At 37.5% G+C, this 20589-nt stretch overlaps 4 protein-coding genes across 5 annotated transcripts; 2 read left to right on the forward strand and 2 right to left on the reverse strand.

The window, feature by feature from the left end:
* Positions 1-2874: 2874 nt before the first annotated feature.
* On the reverse strand, positions 2875-3292 carry LOC108013245 (uncharacterized). The gene is made up of 2 exons (XM_017078995.4): positions 3205-3292; positions 2875-3141 (listed from the first exon to the last, which is right to left on the reverse strand). Exons 1-2 carry the CDS (start codon positions 3207-3209, stop codon positions 2901-2903), a joined length of 246 nt encoding a protein of 81 aa, XP_016934484.3. The 5' UTR covers positions 3210-3292; the 3' UTR covers positions 2875-2900.
* An 853-nt stretch (positions 3293-4145) lies between these two features.
* Positions 4146-4724, forward strand: LOC108010628 (uncharacterized). Its single transcript, XM_017075523.4, has one exon. It carries the CDS (start codon positions 4184-4186, stop codon positions 4520-4522), a length of 339 nt encoding a protein of 112 aa, XP_016931012.1. The 5' UTR covers positions 4146-4183; the 3' UTR covers positions 4523-4724.
* Positions 4725-10195: 5471 nt separating this feature from the next.
* LOC108016522 (uncharacterized) lies at positions 10196-20588 on the forward strand. Of its 2 annotated transcripts, none has more exons than XM_017083198.4 (8): positions 10196-10306; positions 13593-14144; positions 16853-17219; positions 18024-18427; positions 18504-18625; positions 18771-18886; positions 18959-19076; positions 19132-20588. In XM_017083198.4, the coding sequence occupies exons 2-8, from the start codon at positions 13838-13840 to the stop codon at positions 19600-19602; spliced, it is 1905 nt and encodes a 634-aa protein (XP_016938687.1). In that variant the 5' UTR covers positions 10196-10306; positions 13593-13837; the 3' UTR covers positions 19603-20588. The 2 variants fall into 2 exon arrangements, with proteins under 2 accessions (XP_016938687.1, XP_016938695.1); XM_017083206.4 differs by lacking the exon at positions 10196-10306 and adding an exon at positions 12782-12866.
* On the reverse strand, positions 14354-15888 carry Grl36b (Gustatory receptor-like 36b). Its single transcript, XM_017083217.4, has 3 exons — positions 15520-15888; positions 14692-15301; positions 14354-14557 (listed from the first exon to the last, which is right to left on the reverse strand). Exons 1-3 carry the CDS (start codon positions 15849-15851, stop codon positions 14354-14356), a joined length of 1146 nt encoding a protein of 381 aa, XP_016938706.3. The 5' UTR covers positions 15852-15888.
* Position 20589: the final 1 nt, after the last annotated feature.

The raw sequence follows: 20589 nt of genomic DNA on the forward strand, positions 1-20589 counted from the left end.
TGAAATTTTATAAATCTTTTACCACATGAGAAACTTTATAGAAATTTTCCTTTTTTAATTCGATTATAATAAATATATTTAACACGTGGGAAAGGGCTTTGCCCCGTGCACTTTCTAATTTAATAATATGTAAATATATTTTAGACTAATTTAGTGTGGAGCCCTAGGGCCACTGAAAATGTTTCAATCAATACGCTACACGCACAAATTCAATTAAATAAAAGAAATTTTTGTGACTAATTTATAATTATTGTTTTGACTATTTCCTGATTTATTTGCAATTATGTACGAATATTTTACTTTCTGGCTACCCCTTGTGTAATTCTGCTGATTAAATTCTAATGTTGTAAAGAGAAAAAACATGAAACCACAATTTGCCGACGGAATTATTTATGTCCTTTAATGAAACTGATGAGGAAATTATTTTGCCTAATTTATGAGATAAAACGATGAGGACAAATTCAATTAAGTGTTTAGAAAAACCGGCAGCAAAAGAGTGATTTGGAAAGCAGTCGAGGCGGTGACCGCAGTTGTGGACAATTTGCATCAGCATTAAATGCAATTAATGTATAATGATGACACCGGCATGGCGTGTAAACTGAGATGATGCAGAGATGGTGTAGTGTCCTTGACAAGTTGTCCTGCCAGCTGAACTTAATGTCCTTTGCAGAGGAGACAACAAGTGACCGTCCGGCAGGGATATTAGTTACGGTGTGGCACAAGGACAAGACCAGGACTCCGGACTCCGGACTCCATCCTTCGTCCTTCGACCGGCGGCCATGTGTGAGTGACTTAGTGCCCCGCATGCTTGATCCGTCATCATTAGTTGAATATGTCACAACAGACACTTGGCCCAATTGATTTAGTGTCCTGCACTGAGCTCAACAGTTCACTTGCCGCCTGCCATTTGGCATTACAACTCCTGCCCGTCTTAACCCTCCGAGTTGTTGGCCAACATTCCCTGTTGACACACTCCGTCCAAAGATCGATGGCACACAGAAGACAGCAGCAAGTGAATTTCAAACACTAACTTAATTAGCTCAGGGCTTAATCAATCAAACACCCGGACAAATATCAGAACCAATCAGGCATTTGGAATAGAAAATGTCGTAATTTGATGATTTTATTTTCATTTATATTGAACTAAATATAGTCTTGAGTTCCTTTTAATTAATAATAAGATTTAATTACGATTTACTCAAGTGGCTATCATAGCTTTAGCCAACAAATGGATTAAAAGTAAAATTACTTTTGCTGTATTTTAACATTTTTGCTCTATTTTGCTGTTTAAAAAGACATTTATTGAGGAAAACATAAAAAACAATCAATAAATTATAAAATACAAACAATTTTATAGACCGAATAGTACCTATATTTATTTATTTTTATTAATGCATTTTGACCAAGTGCAAAACAGACAGCAAGGACCAATAGTTAGGCGGTAACAACTTGCATACTAATGACCTGCTGACCTCTGCCCACTTGAAAGTTAGCCGTCTGACAAGCCAAAATTATAATTCCACCGCTCGCGTAATTCGCACAAACGTCAGTCTCATTAATTTTGGGCAAGCTGCAGTTTTAAAATTTAGTGCCGACCCCCAAGTTAATTAACACCTGAGCCCCGGCAGCGGCCGCCAAAAAGGGCGGGAAAATCGGGCGGGTGGGAAAATCGGGCGGTTGGCAGCCACTTCAGTCACACTTTTGTGCTCGGCAGCCGTGTGCACTGACGCAAAGCGGAAGTGGCACTTTCACCCAGCTGAAGCTGGAGCGGAATTCAAGTTGGAACAGGAGCAGGAGCAGAATGGTGAACGGGGAATGGGGAACGGGGAGCCGGATCGGGAGCTGCCAGCAGCAGGCGTATCGAAAACCGAAACTTTTGATGGAAAAAGTTTGCAACAACAAACGCATGTTGGCGGGCAAAACAGGGGAAAATGCTGAACAGCCGTGGTAAGAGCGCCTTTAAACCATCAAGTAAGTCGCTATAATTCGCGCGCACCGCCTCATGAATTTTTGATTCTTTCTTTGCATTTTTCACTCCGCCAGTCATTCTATCGCCTTCCCTTTAATCTGAGTCTCTGGGTTGAATAATGAGTCTTGGCCAAGATGCTCAAAACTGGGCCACAAGCGTGCGAGGCTTAAATATATACGATGGCTTTGCTCAATCGGATTACCTACGCTGATATAAAAATTCACAAATTATTTAATTTTGTTTTGCAGTAAAATGTGGCCATGAAATTGGTGTACAGTTGCACTTACAAAAAATTGTGTTTTAAAATAATTAAAATTTTTTTTATATTAAAAATAAATTAAAAATGTGAAATATAAAAATAATTCAAATTTTAAAATATTAAAGCAAAAAACATAATTTTTAAGCATTACATTAAAATTTAAATAGCTAAATTAGGGTTTTTCGTTTTCCATTTTAAAAACGGCTTATTTGACTATCAAGCTATCCAATCAAAATATTTTAGCAAACCCATAGGATATCATTGTTTTCTCACTCTAAGCAGATTTTGAAAATAAACACCAAATCAAAGCGATTGACTCAGAACGATTTGCGTAATTGTTGAGCACAGAAAAAAAACTGAGTTGCATCAAATAAAAGTTTTGTCGAAGCACAAGAAAGAAACTAAAAATGCAACAGAGGCAACTTTGTTGGATGTTTTTTTGATTTTTCTTGCTGATGCTGCATTTTCTTTGAAGCCACTGCCTGCTGCATGCTGATGACTTTGTCAACAACTTAAATTGTTTGGCGGCAATAAAATGGATAAAAGTTTAAGCACATTTGGGGCAGTAAGCGGCTTCCATTTACTTTTGATGTATGCAAAGTTCGCCCACTTAAGCCAGATATGATAGCATAATATAATAAACTCAAATTTGATTAGTTTCAAAAACCATTTTTAATTCCAGCGCTTGTAAATATAAATAACCACAACTAACGAAATCATGCAAAAGTTGTACAGAACGCACATCCATAATCCAACAAAATTACAGTTCTGCAAAAACGTATAGGGACTTCGTTCTTCTATATTGACAATCCCGACTTCAATGTTGGGTTGTTCTGCGTCACTTTCTTGAAGATGATGATCCATTTCAATGATCCTATAACTGTCATCCTCCAACAAAACATCCTTGTCTTCCCTTGAAAATATACAACACATCACACTTCTATTTCTAAATTATTTTTTAAAAAATGTAATATACCTCATTTTGTTTCACTATGATCTTTTCAGCTTCAAGGCTCTGGATAAACTGAGAATTAGGAAAGAGCACGTATCTTACAAGACTCAAGTACATATCAAAGTCTTCCAAGAAATCAAGATTCAATTAAAAAGGCTACACTGGCCGACAAAAAATGTGCAATATACATGCAGTTTTGCAGAATTTGAAATTAAGTATGTATACAATTAAATAAAACTAAAAGTCAGCAAACCAATAATCTAAGTTGATCTATAATTAGTAGAAATCTGTATTATAGCCTAGTGCCTAGCCTAAAATAAGATAATATTATTTCATTATTTTTTTATAATGTACCTACCAGCGTAAGTGATAAGACAAATAATGAATTAAATTTTATAAAAACCAAAACAAAATAAATACTTGAAATAATATTATCGATTTCGAAGAACCCTCTTTAAGGGTATGTGGAAAACAAACAAAAATTATCAGAGCGTAAAACTGACAGATCTTAAGAGAGCCTCAAGAGAGCTGGAGCGTATTATATTAAATATTGAAGAACCCTTTAAAGAATATAAGATAATATTAATCGACATTTTTAAACCCATACTTTATAAATAAACCATGTTCTAATGATTTCTTATCAGAATCAATAGAATTTAGATGATATGTTTGTAAAGTTCTTTGGCAGTTTTCTCTCTTTGCAGTCTCTTATTTTAGAAGATTTTCTTGTCACCCTTGGTCTCTTCCTCTCTTTTTTGACGGGTTTCCTGAGACTTATATAGATATCTTATCTGAGTCAGAAGCAACACAAAAAGATTGTCAGCACTTGACGGTTCTCTGTTTGCTTTGTTGTTGCCTCAATTAACACCTTTTGCCGTGGCGATAATAACGCAGACCCCAACTGATTGGTAATCAAGAAAAATAAAAAGGGAGAGAAAAAATCGGTGAAAATACCCGGAGGCCAGCGAATCGCTCTTTAGTCAAGCGAAGAACGCGTTTCGATATGGGCACGGATGAGACAAAGGCCGGACCTTCGAGTCCGGGAAAGTACCTCGATGAGGTCGACTTTACCAGCGGCTACGAGACCCAATACCAGAAGGAGTACAGCCCACTAAAACCGATCTTCGTACCACCGCCGGATGCAAAACACGCCTGGTTCCGCAACTGGTCCACCATCCTGATGATCGTCTTCCTTTCCCTGGTCTTTTTCATTGGAACCGTGATGCTGGTGGTCCAAGTTTTCACCACCAGTCCCCTGCAGATCGCGATAATTGTGGCTGCATATTTGGCTATTGCCGCCCTTATGATCTGGCTGGAGGTTCAGTCCCGAAAAGTTCGGTGAAATCAAAAATGTTGTGACTAATTTGCTGCGTTATCGCCTAAAAATGCCGTTCTATTTTTCAACGGCGGCAATCGAACTGTGTTGTGCAAACAAATTGAAGCTTAACTAGAAAACGAAACGACTTTACTGATTAAGGGAATTAAAACGAATTAAAAAACCATAATTTAAAATAAGTTTAAAGTAAAGGAAAATATCCAGAAAATCCATGTGTTTCATTCTTGACTAGACTGTGCTTATAACATTCCGTGACAACCCATAAATTAACGTAATCTAGAGAGCAAAAAAGTTGGCCCGATAAAGGGCTTTGTGCCATTGAAGTGGCCAGAGAGATAAGCAAACAAAAGTTAATGGAACAACAATGAATTACTTGCAACAGTTTGAGCCATTTAACTGCAGAATAAACACGCATTTTATATGACATTGACGTGAAAATAAATTCAATATTCATCAAACAGATTAACAAAGCATGACAAATACAATAAATGCTTACCAATTAACTATTTAAACGAAGTACGGTAATTCGAATTTAATTACTAGGTGTTCAGTAATGGATAGTGCTAATTGTATTAGAGTAAAGCAAAACTTTATTTGTTAGAAGTGAATAAAAATTCAGAATATTTTGATATCATCTGTGTCTGGTTTTGACACACAAAATTACTTATACTCTCGCTTTCAAATGAAAGCCAACAATTTCCAACTTCCACATTCCCCTTAGAATTGGTTCTCTAAATATTTCCACATGCACATATTTCTAAATCACTTCTGTAATTGCTTTTCACATGGCTCTGGTGGACCGCCCTCTTACCTACCAGAAAATTTCAAAATTTCCCATGTTTTCACAACAGTTTTTTCTCCCCAACTTGTGTGTGTCATCAAGTTGGTAAATTTTAGTTTAATAGCTTGAAATGTTAGGAACATTTGGTCAGCGGAAAAACAGCCGGACAAGCTCATTTTGCACTTGAAAATTCTGAAAAAAAAAATAGAAAGGGACAGAAAAGTCGCCCCATTAAACTTTAATTTCCGTTGACAATGGACGGCAGTTTTTGCTCATTCCATTTATTTTTTTGCTACCACTCGAGACGACGGCAACAGCTGACTTACCTTAATTACTCACAGGATTCGGAGCCATGCTAATTATTTGCAGGGTGCACTATTTCGCGGACCAGACGGAGACGCAGGCAAAGTGGAGAACGTCGCCAGCGCATTTAATTATAATGGCGCGAAGGGCGCTGGCTTAGGCATTAATGCCATTTCCGGTCGCCGACCACCGGAGACTGGGGCGAAACCTGCCGGGCAACACTTTATTTCTGCATCAAGCAAAAACCTTTGGTTGGGGCCAGACACCCTGGAAATTGTAGGGGATTTCCGATTTTCTATACCAAATATACTACAAAGTAAGGTAAAATATATAAAGCTTTGTAACTTAAATAATCAAAAATAAAGCTTAAGGATTATAATCTTATTTCTAGAAAAAATCTAATATTTTAAAATTTAAAAAACTGCTATTCTAAAAATCCTTTACTTTGTTTATAAATTTTCTATTGGTAGTAATATTAATATTTTGTCTTTTATTTGTGTGAGTAACTTGCACAAGGCAGCTTTTCGATGGGTGACGACTGGTGTTGTACGCTGTACGTGTGCCGGCAGAGGTTGAACAGAGCTATTCCCCTTGCCCGTTTAATGGGACGCTTTTAAAATAATTAAGATGATTGAAAGAAATGATAAATATATCTAAAAACGAAATTTTTTTTACTAAATACAATAATAATATGAATGGAATGGCCGATCAGTTTGGTATTTTTTTTTCAGTGACTTCTAAAAATTCTGGAAATTTGTCTGATTAATGACAAAATCCAAGAACAAAGGTAAAAACGCTTTTATTAAAGTTACCTTCAGAGCTATGTGTTTTTTAGTGGAATTTATTGCTGTTGTTCTTTTTTAAAAGCAAAACAACCTTGAGCAAAGGCAAGGCAAAAAATATTCGATATGCACATGCATTATTTTGCATTGATTTATTGCTCGATTGCCTGCTGGCTCAATATTGCACATAAAAGGCATTTAAACAAAAGCTGTCTTCCATTTTATTCCTCTCACTTTTAAATATTTAAATCATAGCATTTTGCACTAGCGAGCACAAGCTCCATTATTCAGAGTTTGAACAAGCCGGCGAAAAAAGGACACAAATGAGAAACTCGATTGCAGATAGCAAGTGAAGGACAACTGTGGAAATGCAAATAAAATGTTTGGCTGCAACACAATCCTAAGCTGCACTGGGGAGCCAAGACATCTGATTCCACTGCCATTTTGGCCACTGCCTGGGGAAATGTGTCTTAGAAATTCTTTAAATAAATCTCACTTGAACGCTTTTCATTAGGCCACTCAACAAGGACGAGCCAGCAGAACGGAAGAAGTGGAGTTAGTAACAAGAAAATAAATAACATTTCCATGCCTGACCCTAAAGCTTTTGTTTATAAATCAAGGAAATAGAAAACTATAGTACTGGTTAATGCACAACATAAATTTAAAGTACTGAGTTGAACTATTGCATAATTCAACACTTAATATGGAAAGTTCGTTTAAAATTTATCATAGATTTCGCTATTAAAAAGCACTTTTTCAGTCGAACACTCACAAAGCCCACAATACATGACAATTTTATGTTAATTATTTATGTAAATTTTCCATACTTAAGCGGTCTGATTCTTTTTTGTGCACATGGTTTAATTTAATTACGACAAGACTACAAAGTGGCACCGCACTAATAAAAATTTCACAATTTAAATTGAAAAATGCTTATATTTTTTTGCTTATAGTTTTTAAAGCTCGTCAAGGCTTTATTTAAATCAAAACAATAGAAGTTCTTTGCTTTAAATTAAAGCGGAACGAAGGACCAGTGAGCTCTTCCATTGGCAAGCCAGCACCCATTTGAATATTCAATTAAGTCTAACTGCCAATTCAGTGATAAGACCTCCTCTGAGTTAGTTCCCACCCTGAACTAAAGCCAACTGTAAGGCCTCCTCAAATGACCTCGGAACATGGCCTACTGGTGATAATTTCAGTTAATACCAAAAAGGATGACACTCAAAGCGTGGGGAAGTGTTCACTGACGATCAGAAATATACACCGATAAAAAAAACGTGGTAAATCCAGGGACTTCATAGCCAATATAAATATTTTTGCCACCTTTTTCATCCATTGCGGTTCTGTGTTACATTACAAATAAAAAATATTTAATATAAAAATTAAAGTTAAGATCAAAACTAAAACTTCCTACTTGGACTTATATAGTTAAAAAAAATCACGCAATCTACTATGGTTTGTGTTGAACATCATGTTTTTGAATTTAGTTTAAAAAGTAGGTGAAGTGTTCCAAAATATACATGTTATTTTAGAGTTAGTATTTTTCTAAATTATCTTGTATTATTTTTTAAAAAGGTATATGACATTATAGAATTTCCTTGATACTGTTTAACTTTTAAAAGTATGAACCAATTTATTTTTGAAGGCATTGAAAAGCTTATCTAAGTGTCTGGTACTTACCCTTCCCTGCAGCAGCTTTTAAATCAAGTGAATTTGTATATATTGTGCCTGTGATATTTTCGGTAGAGTAACGAGCATGTCAAAGCATTTTTGTGACATCTTTTATTTATTCTATAACCAACAAAAGCCAACAGTCGAGAGGAGGCAAACGGCATGCATAAATTACCGCAGAGCGACACAAAGACCAAAGTCCTCCGGATTCTGTTCCCGGTGGCCAAAGCCATGGCCGTTGCCATGCAATGCAGAAATTGTGTTGAAATATTAAAAAAGAGGCCAAAACTGTGAGAACTGTGGCCAAATGCAGATGAGCGGGCACAAAAATCTTTCCCCATTCAACTTTTTGGACACTTTTCGAAGCCCCCTTCTTCGGCACTTTTATTTTGTGTTTTTTTTTTTGCCTCTTTCATTTTGTATTTGTTGAATGCTAAAAAGGCCACTTTAGTTTTAACCACAAAGTTTGCTTTACTGTGTATGTGTGTATGTTCGGTCGACCTCGTTGCACTTTTGTTTTTGGCCAAGGGGCATCGGTCTTTCATGTCATTTAACCATGTTTCGGCCAGGACAATTGGGCTCGGATCCTGGGGCCCCAGGATCTCTACGCAGCACGGCGTTGATTGCCAGGCATTTAAAGTGTTTTCAATGTAAATCTATGTAAATACATGTTGCCAAATAAAACCGAAAGACTCTCGGCCGAAGTGGAAACTCTCGTCTGGATAAATGGTATAGCCATATTTATTCGTTGGCCATGTGTTCGCTCCTCAGACGATTCCTAAGACTTTAAGCCACTGGCTGCCTAAGCTCTGCGGCATATTTATGCACATTTTTTCGGTTCGTATTTTGCTTTCATTTCTGCACTGTTTTTAGATCGCTCTCGATTTGTTTGAAAAAACCTTGAATCGGTCGCATTGATTGGACGTCCTTGCGTTTGATTGTTTTATTTATGTGCTTTGTTTATATTTGCTTTCGGTGGCACCTACTGCATTTAATGGCATGAAAATTAATTTGACATTTAATACGGTTGTTTTAATGGGCGCCGTGCGGATTTTTTTCCATATTACTTATTCATTGTTTTTATTCTTACGAAAAACAAACAAATTGCTGGCACATATTTTATGGATTGTTTTTATTGTCACATGTCGCACACCAGTGATGCCTGCGCATTATAATTATGAATTGTGCAAATACATTTCGCAAGTAGCGAGCTGTTAATGTGTTAATAATTGCCACCCAAAAGCTGTTCAATGTGTTGATGTCTTGTTATTCTGCCTGTGCTTGATTAATTTGTTATTAAGGTAAGTGGAGAAAAGAATGGACTGAAATATTGGTGATAAATTTTAATGATTATAAAAGGTGCAAACAAATTTTTCAGAATTAATGTATACCCCTATTTGATTTGGTATTCAATAAAATTATATAGTCAGCTATACAAGATAGTTATAATATATTTAATATATACAAGGAAACAGCTAAAAAGGGTGCAGATAAATATAATATTTTTAATACAACACTCATAAAAATGGTGCACAGAATATTTAGGAATTTAAAGTCATCTGGAAAAATCTCAGATACGTGTGTAAAGGCTTAATAAAATTATTATTATACTTGTTTTAATAAATCTTAAAACAATTTTTTTTTTAGCTGATACAAAAAAGTATTATTAAATTAATGTAACCATTTAAACCATTTTCTTCTAATTCTTTGTTACAAAATTTTTTATTTATATTAATGGCAATATTTATAAAATAATATTTGATGTTTTTTGTAGTGTTTGAACGGTTGTTCAATGCATTTACTTTACATTTACTTTGTTTACAGTTCGTATACGTAATATCCGAAAACATTCCACTGGGTTTGCGTCCCAACTGTGAAAATAAGCTTTATTTATAAACTTTATTTTCGTAAGCTTATGTCGGAAAAACTTATTTAAACAATTTGTCTTGGCTAGCATTTACTTAGTAAAGTTGCTTGCCAAAGTAAATAATAGATTTTAAAAACCTAATAATATTTTAACCAATTTGATGTAGTTTTTATCAGCTTTTTCAACGAATATTACATAGTTTTGCACAGTTAAATAAAAAACTTGGAAATCTATAAAATACTTGACAACCCTATAACCAAGGAGCCCAAAAAGCACCGACAAGCGACGCAACCAAAGCGAAAGCTCTCAATTTGTCGTCAAATTTCCGGCACAACAGACGGAACATTTGCCAAAAGAGCAACGCGCGAGCTGCGTAGAGCGGAAAAGTAATGTCCAGTGAAACCAGTAACAGTCCAAAACTGCAACGAAAAATTAAACAAGCCTCTATGAACCCCGAGCAATCCAATTAAACCCAAGTGTTCAATGAAAATGTGAAAAGAAAAACCAGAGAAAACTGTGGAAAACTACGGAAAAGTGACGGAAACCTGACGGGGGAGCCAGAACTTTTGTGCAAGAAAACTAAGTGCAATAAACTGTGAATAATCCCAGAATTAGCGGCCTGTGCATCGAGGGGAAAGTGGGTGGGGGATAAGAGTGGATTCGGTTCCATTCTATTGCTGAATGTCCAGATTTATATTATGCAAATTAATTTCAATTGGTTTGCACTCTGGACTCTGCGGCACTGTTTATTGTTGCTGCTGCTGTTCCTGCTGCTGCTGCTGCTGCTGGTGTTTTGTTGCTCTTGGTCACTGTAGTATTGTGTAGTACTACTACTACTATCACTGTCACTATCACTACTACAGACCACTATTCACAACCTTCCTGCTTTCGTATACACAAATTCGGCTACCCCCAGCCCCCATTGTCCTTTGTCCTTTCCATTTCCATTTCCGCTTCCCCTTGTAACAAGTGTGTGCGTGCCTGGCGAGATTTACCGGCTTTTCTCCGGTTAAAAACTATGAAAATTGTTTCCCAAGAATTTTTTAATCATACGAGAATGTAACGTGCAAAAAAGGACGAGCAAAGTTGGCAAGCTTTATGTGGAAAAGTAATTAAAATGCGAGCCAAAGAAAGCTCGTGTTAAAGGCGAAGAGAGTATCCGGAAACTATCCCAAAGATGCCAATTACAAGTCGTTTAAATTCACCTTTAAGTGGGTACTTTTTTTAATAGTTCATCCAATTTGATTGAAAGTTCAGTCCGGCAGTTGAGCACTGGGAAATGTTCGACATTTAATGTGATGGTCGAGGCATTTCCTCAAACAGATTGAGTGTGCAATAAATTAAAGAATTTGTCATCGCCGATTTAAGTACCTACTCTAAAAAGCTTTAAGGGTATGTTTGCAGTAAACATTGAATATAAAATTTTGAGTTCTTTATTTTTAAAGCACAATTTACAGATTATTTTTAACGATATGCAGTAATTTTCTGAGCAACTTACTCTTACTTTTTCTTAAACCATTAAGAAACGCATATCCATATAGGCAGGCCAAAGGCGTCCAATAAAAATCCGAATTTTAGTGAAGATAAAACCGCAGTGCTCCCTCCGCATACAAAATGCATCTTTAATTCTGCTTATTAAAAGCGGACTTAAAGTATAAATAAACCCTCCGGTTGACAATAATATCAATTACAATTGCGTCGACCGGCAGAGTCGGTCTCCAACAATGGAAAAGACCTGCACGAGACTCTCATTAAAAACCACACAAGCACTGGCACACACAAAAGCGGTTCGAAAAGAAGCCAAAAATACAAAGTTGTAACAAGGCAAGACAACATTTATATAGTGCAGCAGTCAGTCGGCTGATGCTAAAGCTCGGCCACAAAACGTCGTCAGCACAATCACAGCAATTGCTGCCAGTCTCCAGACTGGGTAGCACACTGGGAAAAATAATTGGAAAATATTATGCATCTCTACGTTAATTTTTTGTCGGCTATTTATAATCTAAGAAGTTACAGAATGGTTTTTGGGTTTTCCCCATAATATTATTGGTTCAACTCCAAAAAGTATGCAATGTTTTTAACAGTTAGGGGCTTAGTGGTAATTTGCTTCTAGATACAATTAATATTATTTTATTTCCAAAAGATCATATGATTTCATTCTCATATATGTTCCTTTATTCTCTGTGGAAGGGAAAAAGGGAATGGTATTGGTTTTTGAGAACGGGGAACTGGGAATGGAAGCGGGTTCCGCAATAATGGGGAACCTCTGACAGACCAGACAGCTAGTAGTCCATGTGAGCCGGGACTGCGGCGGTAGTTGCACAATTTTGCACAAAAGCCAAAGCATAATCATGAATAATGAGCGTTTGTGATAAGTGATAAATGCCCGGTGGCAAATGCACAGGGAATTTAAATAAGAAGAAAATTGTTTTCATCGGTTTGGCCTGGGAAAACTTTTACATTGGATCGATACATAACCATTTGCATAATATTTTAGTTCGGTTGGTGTAGCTTTATTTCAGAAACAAATGTTTAAAATAATGTTTCTTTAAATAGAATTTTTAAAAATTCGAATAAGAACGATCATAAAAAGTTTCTTTTTGGCCAGAAGCATACAACTTTAGAATTCATAAAATATTGGTGTCAAACATGTTCGCCGCTTTATTAATGGTATAAATAGTTTATTGTATCCTTTACATTTTTCAGCCCGATTTGGGGCAAACTGGTTTCCTCTGGGGCCTCAAAAGGCAGCCAAGGCACCGTCATCCCATTTCCCACCGGGCATCCGTTGAGCCCGTTTTCCTCTGCTTCTCGCCCGACTTGTCTGTTGTCTCAGGCTTTTGCTCCGGTCTTCCAGTCGGTCGATTTGACCACCCCAGGGGCTTACAGTATAGTTTGAATCGGGAATCGGTGCGGTTCAGTTCAGTTCGCAAATGCGCGCCAAAGGTGCTAGGCTCAAGCAAAAAAAAGAAAACCATTCATTCAGAAACAACTCACATTTAAAAGTTTTTGAATTGAACCCAAACTTCCGGATTCCGTGGAAAATTGATTTTGATTGGGGGGTTTTTCTTTTACTCGATCCCATTGGTGTTTGTCGCAGTTCTTTTTCTCTGGGTTTTTATTTACGCCGTAATTCGCCGTCTAGTTTTGTCAACTTTAATTGAAATTAATTTACTTTCTTCACATAGTGTTTGTGTGTGGACATGCCGCTGAGTGAACAGCCTTGTATGCGATCAGATTTGAGCGCAGAGGTCAGCAAATAAACAAATTGTCGGACATTATGGTTTATTATACGGCCACGATTCATATGCAAAATGAGAATAAAATTCGAGAGGGCCCATCACGACTAGGAGTGTGCAAATTCAACAATTCCTGATTCCCATCTGGCTGGCATCTCATCGCAAAAGTGCCGCCCTTTTCGGGTTTTCCCCAGACTGCATTCGCAATCACCGAATGCAAATCGCAGCGTGATGAACTCAGGCAAACTATTCTTATTTCATATATATGTATTTATAGCCCCATAGATATTCGTATTTATAGAGAGGCGAAAAACGCGATGCGATTTGCATACAAAACACTTGAATACCCGCATTAAGTCGCATAGGCGACGCCTGGAATTTCAATAAGTTAAAAAGTTTGCAAACTAATCAGAACCACCCCTTCTTCTTTCAGCACTTGACAATTATGTAAAGCTCCTCTCGACCGAAAACAAGTTAGCAAACAACAAAAAATGAATAAACTCGTGGTACCGTAAAACTATCAAAAAACTGTAGAGCAAGTGGCAACAACTCAAAGTAACAAACAACAAACGAAAACTCTCCAAAAGTGCTAGCAATTAAAAATAATTTCACAGTTTGCTAACGAACAAGAACAGGGAAATACAAATAAAATATAATAAAACAGAAACCGAGTCTTGAATGTCGCGCAAAATGTTGCAAGTGCCGGTGGCAACACTCGTGTTGCTGTCGCTGCTGCAGATTGCCGATGTTGCCGCTGTCACAGATGCAGCAACAACAGCAACGGCCGCAGCAGCAACAACATCCACGATGACAACCGGAATCGATGCCAGCCTGAAGAATGCCAAGTTGATTGAGGGCAAAGTGCTCCCCGATTTGGCCATCCTGAAGCGAGTTAACCAGGAAGATGAAAAGTGGCAGCAGGTCTACCGGTTCATCGACGATGGCTTTCCCGTCCTCGAGTTGTACGGCTACAAGCCAAAATCAGGTGAGTGGTTCGGGAAAAATAAATGAGGCTTAGGAAGAACTGCGCAGTATTTTCGTGGGCTATTACTATTCAGTTATATAAATTAAAGCATAACTTTATGATAGGCAATACCAAAGAGAGTAACTTATTTATTGCTTATAAAGAATTTATGTAATATAGTTATTAAATATAAAAACTTAAAGAGGTAAAACATTTTCTACTATTAAAAACTACAACAATTTTTTATAATTAACAGCTTTAAAGTGTTTATGCCTGGCGGTGCTATTAAGCAACAAGCTATTCGTAAACATGGCAAAAACCCATCCCAGTCTTAGACTTTCCAAAATAAGTCCCCGATTTAGGCGAAAGACGTTAATGTCACTTCTATCTAGAGTTGCTTTCATTACGTGCCTGTAAAGCCATAGCAATTGTGTCTAAGGAAGTAGAAAGAAACATATGAATAAAATGGTTAAGAATATTTAATGGCTCTATAAAAATAAAAAATATTATAATTTGGTTTTTTTTTTAATTGTATAGATATTTTTTAATAAAGAGATTTCTTGCTTACCTTTCTCTGTGGCTTGAAGTTGGCCTCAAAATGACCGAACTTTTTTTCGGCCGAGTTTATGGCCACATTAATATGAAGAAGGGCGATTGGAAATATAAAGATGGTTACCAGACTCTTTGCAAGGTGCTCGACTGATTGCTGATCGTACAGGATCAAATGAAAATTTGATATGAAGAGTAATAAATTCTCCAGTAAAGCCGTCCACACAAAGGACCTGGCCAACAAGTCAAAGTTGAGCCTAAGTTTAATGAGTTGTCTGTAAAAATCGTAAAGTTCAAATGATTTCCATCGCTTAGAATGTGTCTGGATGTCATAGCAGGCATATAGGATTAAAATGCCCAAATAGACAACCAGGGATAACAAAAGAGGCTGAATGCATACGAACAGTATTCCAGATTGTTTCAGAAATATGTCTATATTTGGTCCTAAGCCCGGAACCAGCACAGTAGAATTTGCGCTAAGAGGTGCCAATGAAGCGACCACTGATCTGAATGCTTGGAGTCCAAAGAGCCACCAGTTTATACGGGGTGCCCGACCACTGATATTCTCATAGCTATGATATATCCCCACAAATCCATTTAGCACCTTTCGCATCAGATTCCTATGATACCTATTGTTAGGGTGGTCCAAAAAGTATGAGTTAGAATATAGGGTGCTAACAAATCACAAGAGTTTTGATATCATTTATAAAGGTGCCTAAGAGTAGGCAATAAAACTTATTGATCCAGTTTTTAATATTTATCACTGCATTCTTTTGAGCACCCTTGTGTTTGATTATAACATCATAATAATTAAGTAATTAAAATAAAATAATATATCACACAGTACCTGTAATGATAAGCCAACCCCATGCTTATGAAAAAATTCTGATTCTTGGCGACGGTCGATCCCATTCTGTAGATAAGATTCAGGGGTCTTTCGCTGCCGGGATTGGGATCCGTTAGTCCACGGAGGAACTCCAATCCCCAGTTGATTACGTGCATCAGAAATATCAACAGCAGCCAGGGTCGCAGCCAGAATCTGTGCATCGCCCCCACCAGAAAATTAATCTTTTGGTTCAGTCTGAACACCCGCCTGCCTTCGACATATCTGTAGATGTTGCAACCCGAAAGTGCTGTCAGCACTTGCAGCAGCTGCAGAAAGCTCGTTAGACAGGACATGGCGCAACTGACTCCCCGAAACAGCTCGAGACAGTCAGAAAACTCAGAAAATGGGGAAATGGAAATGTGTGACGTTGACAAATGACTTCGTTCAGCTGTCCAAATGTTGATCATAAACAAAAAATAGTCAATTTACCCATTACCGTTGGGTGGGGATATGAAAACTAAAAGGATACATACATTTTAGGGAACAACAGTTAAGGATTGCAAGTTTGCTACACCAACTAACTATATTTCAGGAATATGAAACGCATTATTGTTTTTCAATGATAAACCATATACTTTTTGTTTTACTGTAGTAAAAAGAATTAAATTTCAGAACAAGGTTTTTTGTTACATAATGTAGTCATAAGGGGATTAAAACATTTTTACTGCAGAGTGTACAAAAAAAAATAGCAATGCATCAAGTTTGACAAGAAATGTTAAAACCAATGGTCAATTAGCGAAAAAAACAAAAAAGTCATAAATTTAAAGTTGATTACCGTTTTAAAATAACTATAAATCTTTAAAATGATTAAGTAAAAGAAGAAATGTTATCAAAAAAATAAAAATCTCCAACAGTTTTCATTAATTTAAGAATTAATTTACATTAATTCTTGTTGTGATTAAAGTACACAAACTGGCAGCTAATGAATATTAAACTGTAAAAGACTTTTATAAATGAATACCAACATCTCAGCATTATAAACAAGACATAAAGTAATTAGGAATCATTGAAAATAGCTTCTGACACACCTTCCGAAATAAGAGCCCAAGACGCGTGTGCCATAATAATACAAGTTAATTAAACCCACGCATTTTCGTAGACTACACGCCCTTAAAAAAAAGATGTACCCCTCGGCGGCAGCCAAAGTTAATTACTTGATTAGCATGCGGACAGGTTTGGGGATTCAGGTGTGCTGAACGCAGCACTTAGCCGTAAATGAAACGAAAACAGTTTACATTTTTAAGTGAGCAATTCCCGTGGTAACTGGTTCATCATCTCCTTTGCATTCCGGCAGACCTGCCCTACACACTGATTGTGCCCAAAATCGATGTCCGGAACATTGAGAAGCCGCGGCTGAAGGAGTTCATGTTGGAACATGTGGTGCCCGGGAAAATCTTCGACAGCTACAGCGCCGTATCCAATGGCAATGGGAATGGGAACGGAAATAGCAAGGAGGAGGAGGAGTCCTTCGGCAATGGGAACGGCCACAAAATCGTTTTCCGTAAATTGGAAAAATCCCACAACAATGTTTGGCTACTCAATGGCCAGCAAATACTCCACAAGCTGCGTATCAATGAGAACCTGATGGCCATTGCAATTGATGGTTATTTGGGCGATAGGAAGTCGCCCTACTCCAAGCGAAATATCCAGGAAACGAACAAGTGAGTATGGCCACTAACCATTCCCACACAGTGGTCATAAATGATGCCATAAATGTTGTAATTTGGTGCGTGTAATAACGCCCAGGGAAATAACGCCCAATCTTAGTTTACATACATTTTTTATCGTAATTGTTTTTTGTACTTTCATGATCTTTATTTAATGAGTCTTTATAGCATGCGCCCGTTACCATTTGTGGAAAATATATTTTATGTTTCGAAAATAAAAATATTTTATTTAAATATTATTCGGTTTTAAATTTTGTAAAGCTTTTCATTGGTAAAATCTTTATTTAAAAATATTATATCGGAAGAAGAACTTCATGTTAGTTTTTAATACTGCTACAATTTGTAACTATTTTATTATCCTGAACCACTGTAGAGTACTTCAGCTAAGTTCCTAGTCCTAGTTTGTTTGCGGTCAAAATGCACTCATGCGAAATTTATCAGGCGGCAAACAAAGTTTTTTCTGGTCCAACTTTTGCACACACACTCTGCAACTTTCCTCTTCCGCAATTCGGACCAAGGCCTTCGAGGGAAACTCAATCTCAATCTGTGGACCTAGAACCACCACACCCTCATAATCATCTAATGCATATTCATTTCATTTCACACAGAAAAACAAATTAGTCGATGAGCTTTTCACTTTATAAAAACTTAGTACCAACATATAGCATTACAGAATAAATTACAAAGAAGATTACAAACTTTGAACATGCAGACATATAAAACTATGAAGTATAATCATTTATAAAATTAAGAAATGTATTTTGAAATCTGATAATATTTTCCCTGTGCATTATACAGCCGCTACAACGACCCCCAACCGTTGGAACAGCCAAACATTACCAATGCGCATGCAAAGGTGGAGCCCGTTATCAAGGAGTCGAAGGCCAGCCCGCTAATGTCCTTTTTGGCCAACATGAAGACGGGCACCAAGGTGTTCCAGCACTTCCTCTCCAAGAGCAATCTGACCAGGATCATGGACGATAATGCGTATACGGTGCTGATTCCCTCCGACAACGCCTTCCAGCGCTGGCATCCCATCGACTGGGGATTCTACCCCTTCTCTGTGCCCGAGTTCACCGAGTCGGTGCTTAGGAACCACTTTCTGCCCATGCAGCGACCCCTGCGGCTGTCCGATGTGCGGAATATGGACGAAGTCGTCGTGACCACCATGGGTGGCGAGGATGTCGTCTTCCACGGGCAACGTAAGTGGCTACCATAAATTACATTCCCAAATTCAATTTATGACAACGGTATGTGGCGCTTCCCCTCCTCCGATAGCCACCCCCACGGTGAACAATGTGAGCATCATGTCCGACTACAACCTCTCCAATGGCAACCAGGTGTTCATTATCTCTGAGGTGCTCTTCGTGACCGAAGCTGTGGTCTCCAAGTTACATCAGGTAAGCTGATTATGCCTAATCCACCCTGGTTGAAGTAGGATAGGGTTGAAATTCAACAAAGAATACCTTAATAAAAGTTAATATTATAATATATATTATTATTTATTTTATTATTATTATTATTTAAATGTTTATATCACCCTAGATGCATAAAGATAAGGAGACTCCTCCACTGCTGGCATTCCCCTGGTTTGGAGCACAATTCCTGTCTCATTCATTCTTGGCTTTGGAGAGAGATCCGCGGTTTACTCAGATTACCAGGTTAGGATTTAGTAAACAGAAATAACAAAACTCTCTATAAGTAATAAATAAAATTATAACCTTCCCCCAAAGATACCTAAACAGTGCCGAGATTGCTCCCCACATTTCGGGAGCCAACTACACGTTCTTTGTGCCAGAGGATCGGGCCTTTGAAAAGCTAGGATTCGACAAGCTATCAGATGAGGTTATGGTGAGTGTTAAATATATTTTTTAAAATTAAATATATAACAAATTCCATATGTTAGGCCTCACAACGCGGCGTAAAAATGCTGCTAAACCACTTTGTTAAAGGCCGTCTGTACAACCGGGATCTGCGTGATAATGAGGTTTTCGAGACCATCGGTGGTGGCCATATAAAGATCACTCGGAATCCGGGCAGCAACTATACCAGCGTTAATAATGCACAGATTACGGAGAGTGAGGTGTTCGTCTACAACTTGGGCACCATGTACTACCTGGACGACATCCTGTACTCGCACATGCTGCGCGACTTTGTGACCAAGTCGACCAAGACGAGATCCAATCGGCACGGCAGCGATTCCGGCGGAGGATCACGGAGCACCTCGCGACCCAGCGATGTGGAGATCGTGCCCAATGAGTTCGAGGGGGAGCACAATGGTGGGGACTACGCCATCCACGGGGACGACGAGGACTTCGAGGATGAGATTATCACGCCCAAGGCGCTGCCCGTCCAGATCTACGAGTTGCCCAAATAGAGAGTGGGGATCTGGAAAGCTGGGTTTATGACAAAACATATATCGCGAATGTAAATGCGAAAATAACATAGGCGGCACTTCTTTGCAATTGTTTTAAAATATCCCTTATTCTGATTTTGTTCTTATAAAGTTCAATCAATTTTCTTTTGCATATTAATCAGTCTGAGAATAGTTAGTCCCATTCCAAACCTTTTAAAATGTATTTTTTGTCGCTTATTTTATTTTGGCAATTAAGTAACGATGTGAACTAATTTTTTTGCAATCGATCTGGGTTAGAACAAGGATTGAAAAGGGAGGCGAGGCGCTTAAAGCGTTTTTGTATAGTTCTGGGCTAATTTTTTAAAGCATTTCTCTAGTTTAGTTCTTAGTTCTTCGTGTATATTTTAAGTTTAGCATTGAACGAGGCGGTGAAACGAAGTATACTACAAATTCAACATCAAGAGCAGCAGCAGCGACAGCAGCAAATATATAAAATCTAATCCTAAAGAAATTATCAGCGATTTAGACAAAGCTTGTAGACTTAGCGAGAAATTGCAGCCAAACAAATTACTACAAATATTCAAAGAGTAACGAGTAAACGAGTAAAGCATTCCCGTAATATTCGAATTAGAAGCAAAATTTCAAGAAAATATAAACATATACGTATACTATGCAAATTCAATTAGCGCTCATCAGTGTTTATGCTTTTTTGAGTCTATCCATGTGAGGGAGCATAGCGAAAACATATCGGCTAAATCGGCGAATCGAACCTCGAGCGTTCGAAATTCACTCGGAAAAAATTCCCTGGAGGGCATTGGCAGAGGACGGGAGCGAGGCAAGATATATCTATAAATACGAGTATATTACGAACAAATATTGTATTTTTTAATTTAACGGTATTGATATTTAATGTATCTGTGTATATGAACAAAAAAAGCAATGAGAACGAAGCATCCAATTTTATAATAGTTTGTTAAAATAAAAACAAAAATCTTCCAGAAAAACAAC

Source organism: Drosophila suzukii, chromosome 2L (assembly GCF_043229965.1).
Source record: "Drosophila suzukii chromosome 2L, CBGP_Dsuzu_IsoJpt1.0, whole genome shotgun sequence".
Taxonomy (NCBI): domain Eukaryota; kingdom Metazoa; phylum Arthropoda; class Insecta; order Diptera; family Drosophilidae; genus Drosophila; species Drosophila suzukii.

Coding starts and splice junctions, on each gene's coding strand:
- Grl36b (XM_017083217.4), bottom strand. CDS start 15,851: ATGTCCTGTCTAACGAGCTTTCTGCAGCTGCTGCAAGTGCTGACAGCA. Junction 15,302..15,519: donor GGGTTGGCTTATCATTACAG/GTACTGTGTGAT, acceptor CCCTAACAATAG/GTATCATAGGAATCTGATGC. Junction 14,558..14,691: donor ACTTCAAGCCACAGAGAAAG/GTAAGCAAGAAA, acceptor CTACTTCCTTAG/ACACAATTGCTATGGCTTTA.
- LOC108016522 (XM_017083198.4), top strand. CDS start 13,838: ATGTCGCGCAAAATGTTGCAAGTGCCGGTGGCAACACTCGTGTTGCTG. Junction 18,887..18,958: donor CGGTTTACTCAGATTACCAG/GTTAGGATTTAG, acceptor CTTCCCCCAAAG/ATACCTAAACAGTGCCGAGA. Junction 19,077..19,131: donor AGCTATCAGATGAGGTTATG/GTGAGTGTTAAA, acceptor TCCATATGTTAG/GCCTCACAACGCGGCGTAAA.
- LOC108010628 (XM_017075523.4), top strand. CDS start 4,184: ATGGGCACGGATGAGACAAAGGCCGGACCTTCGAGTCCGGGAAAGTAC.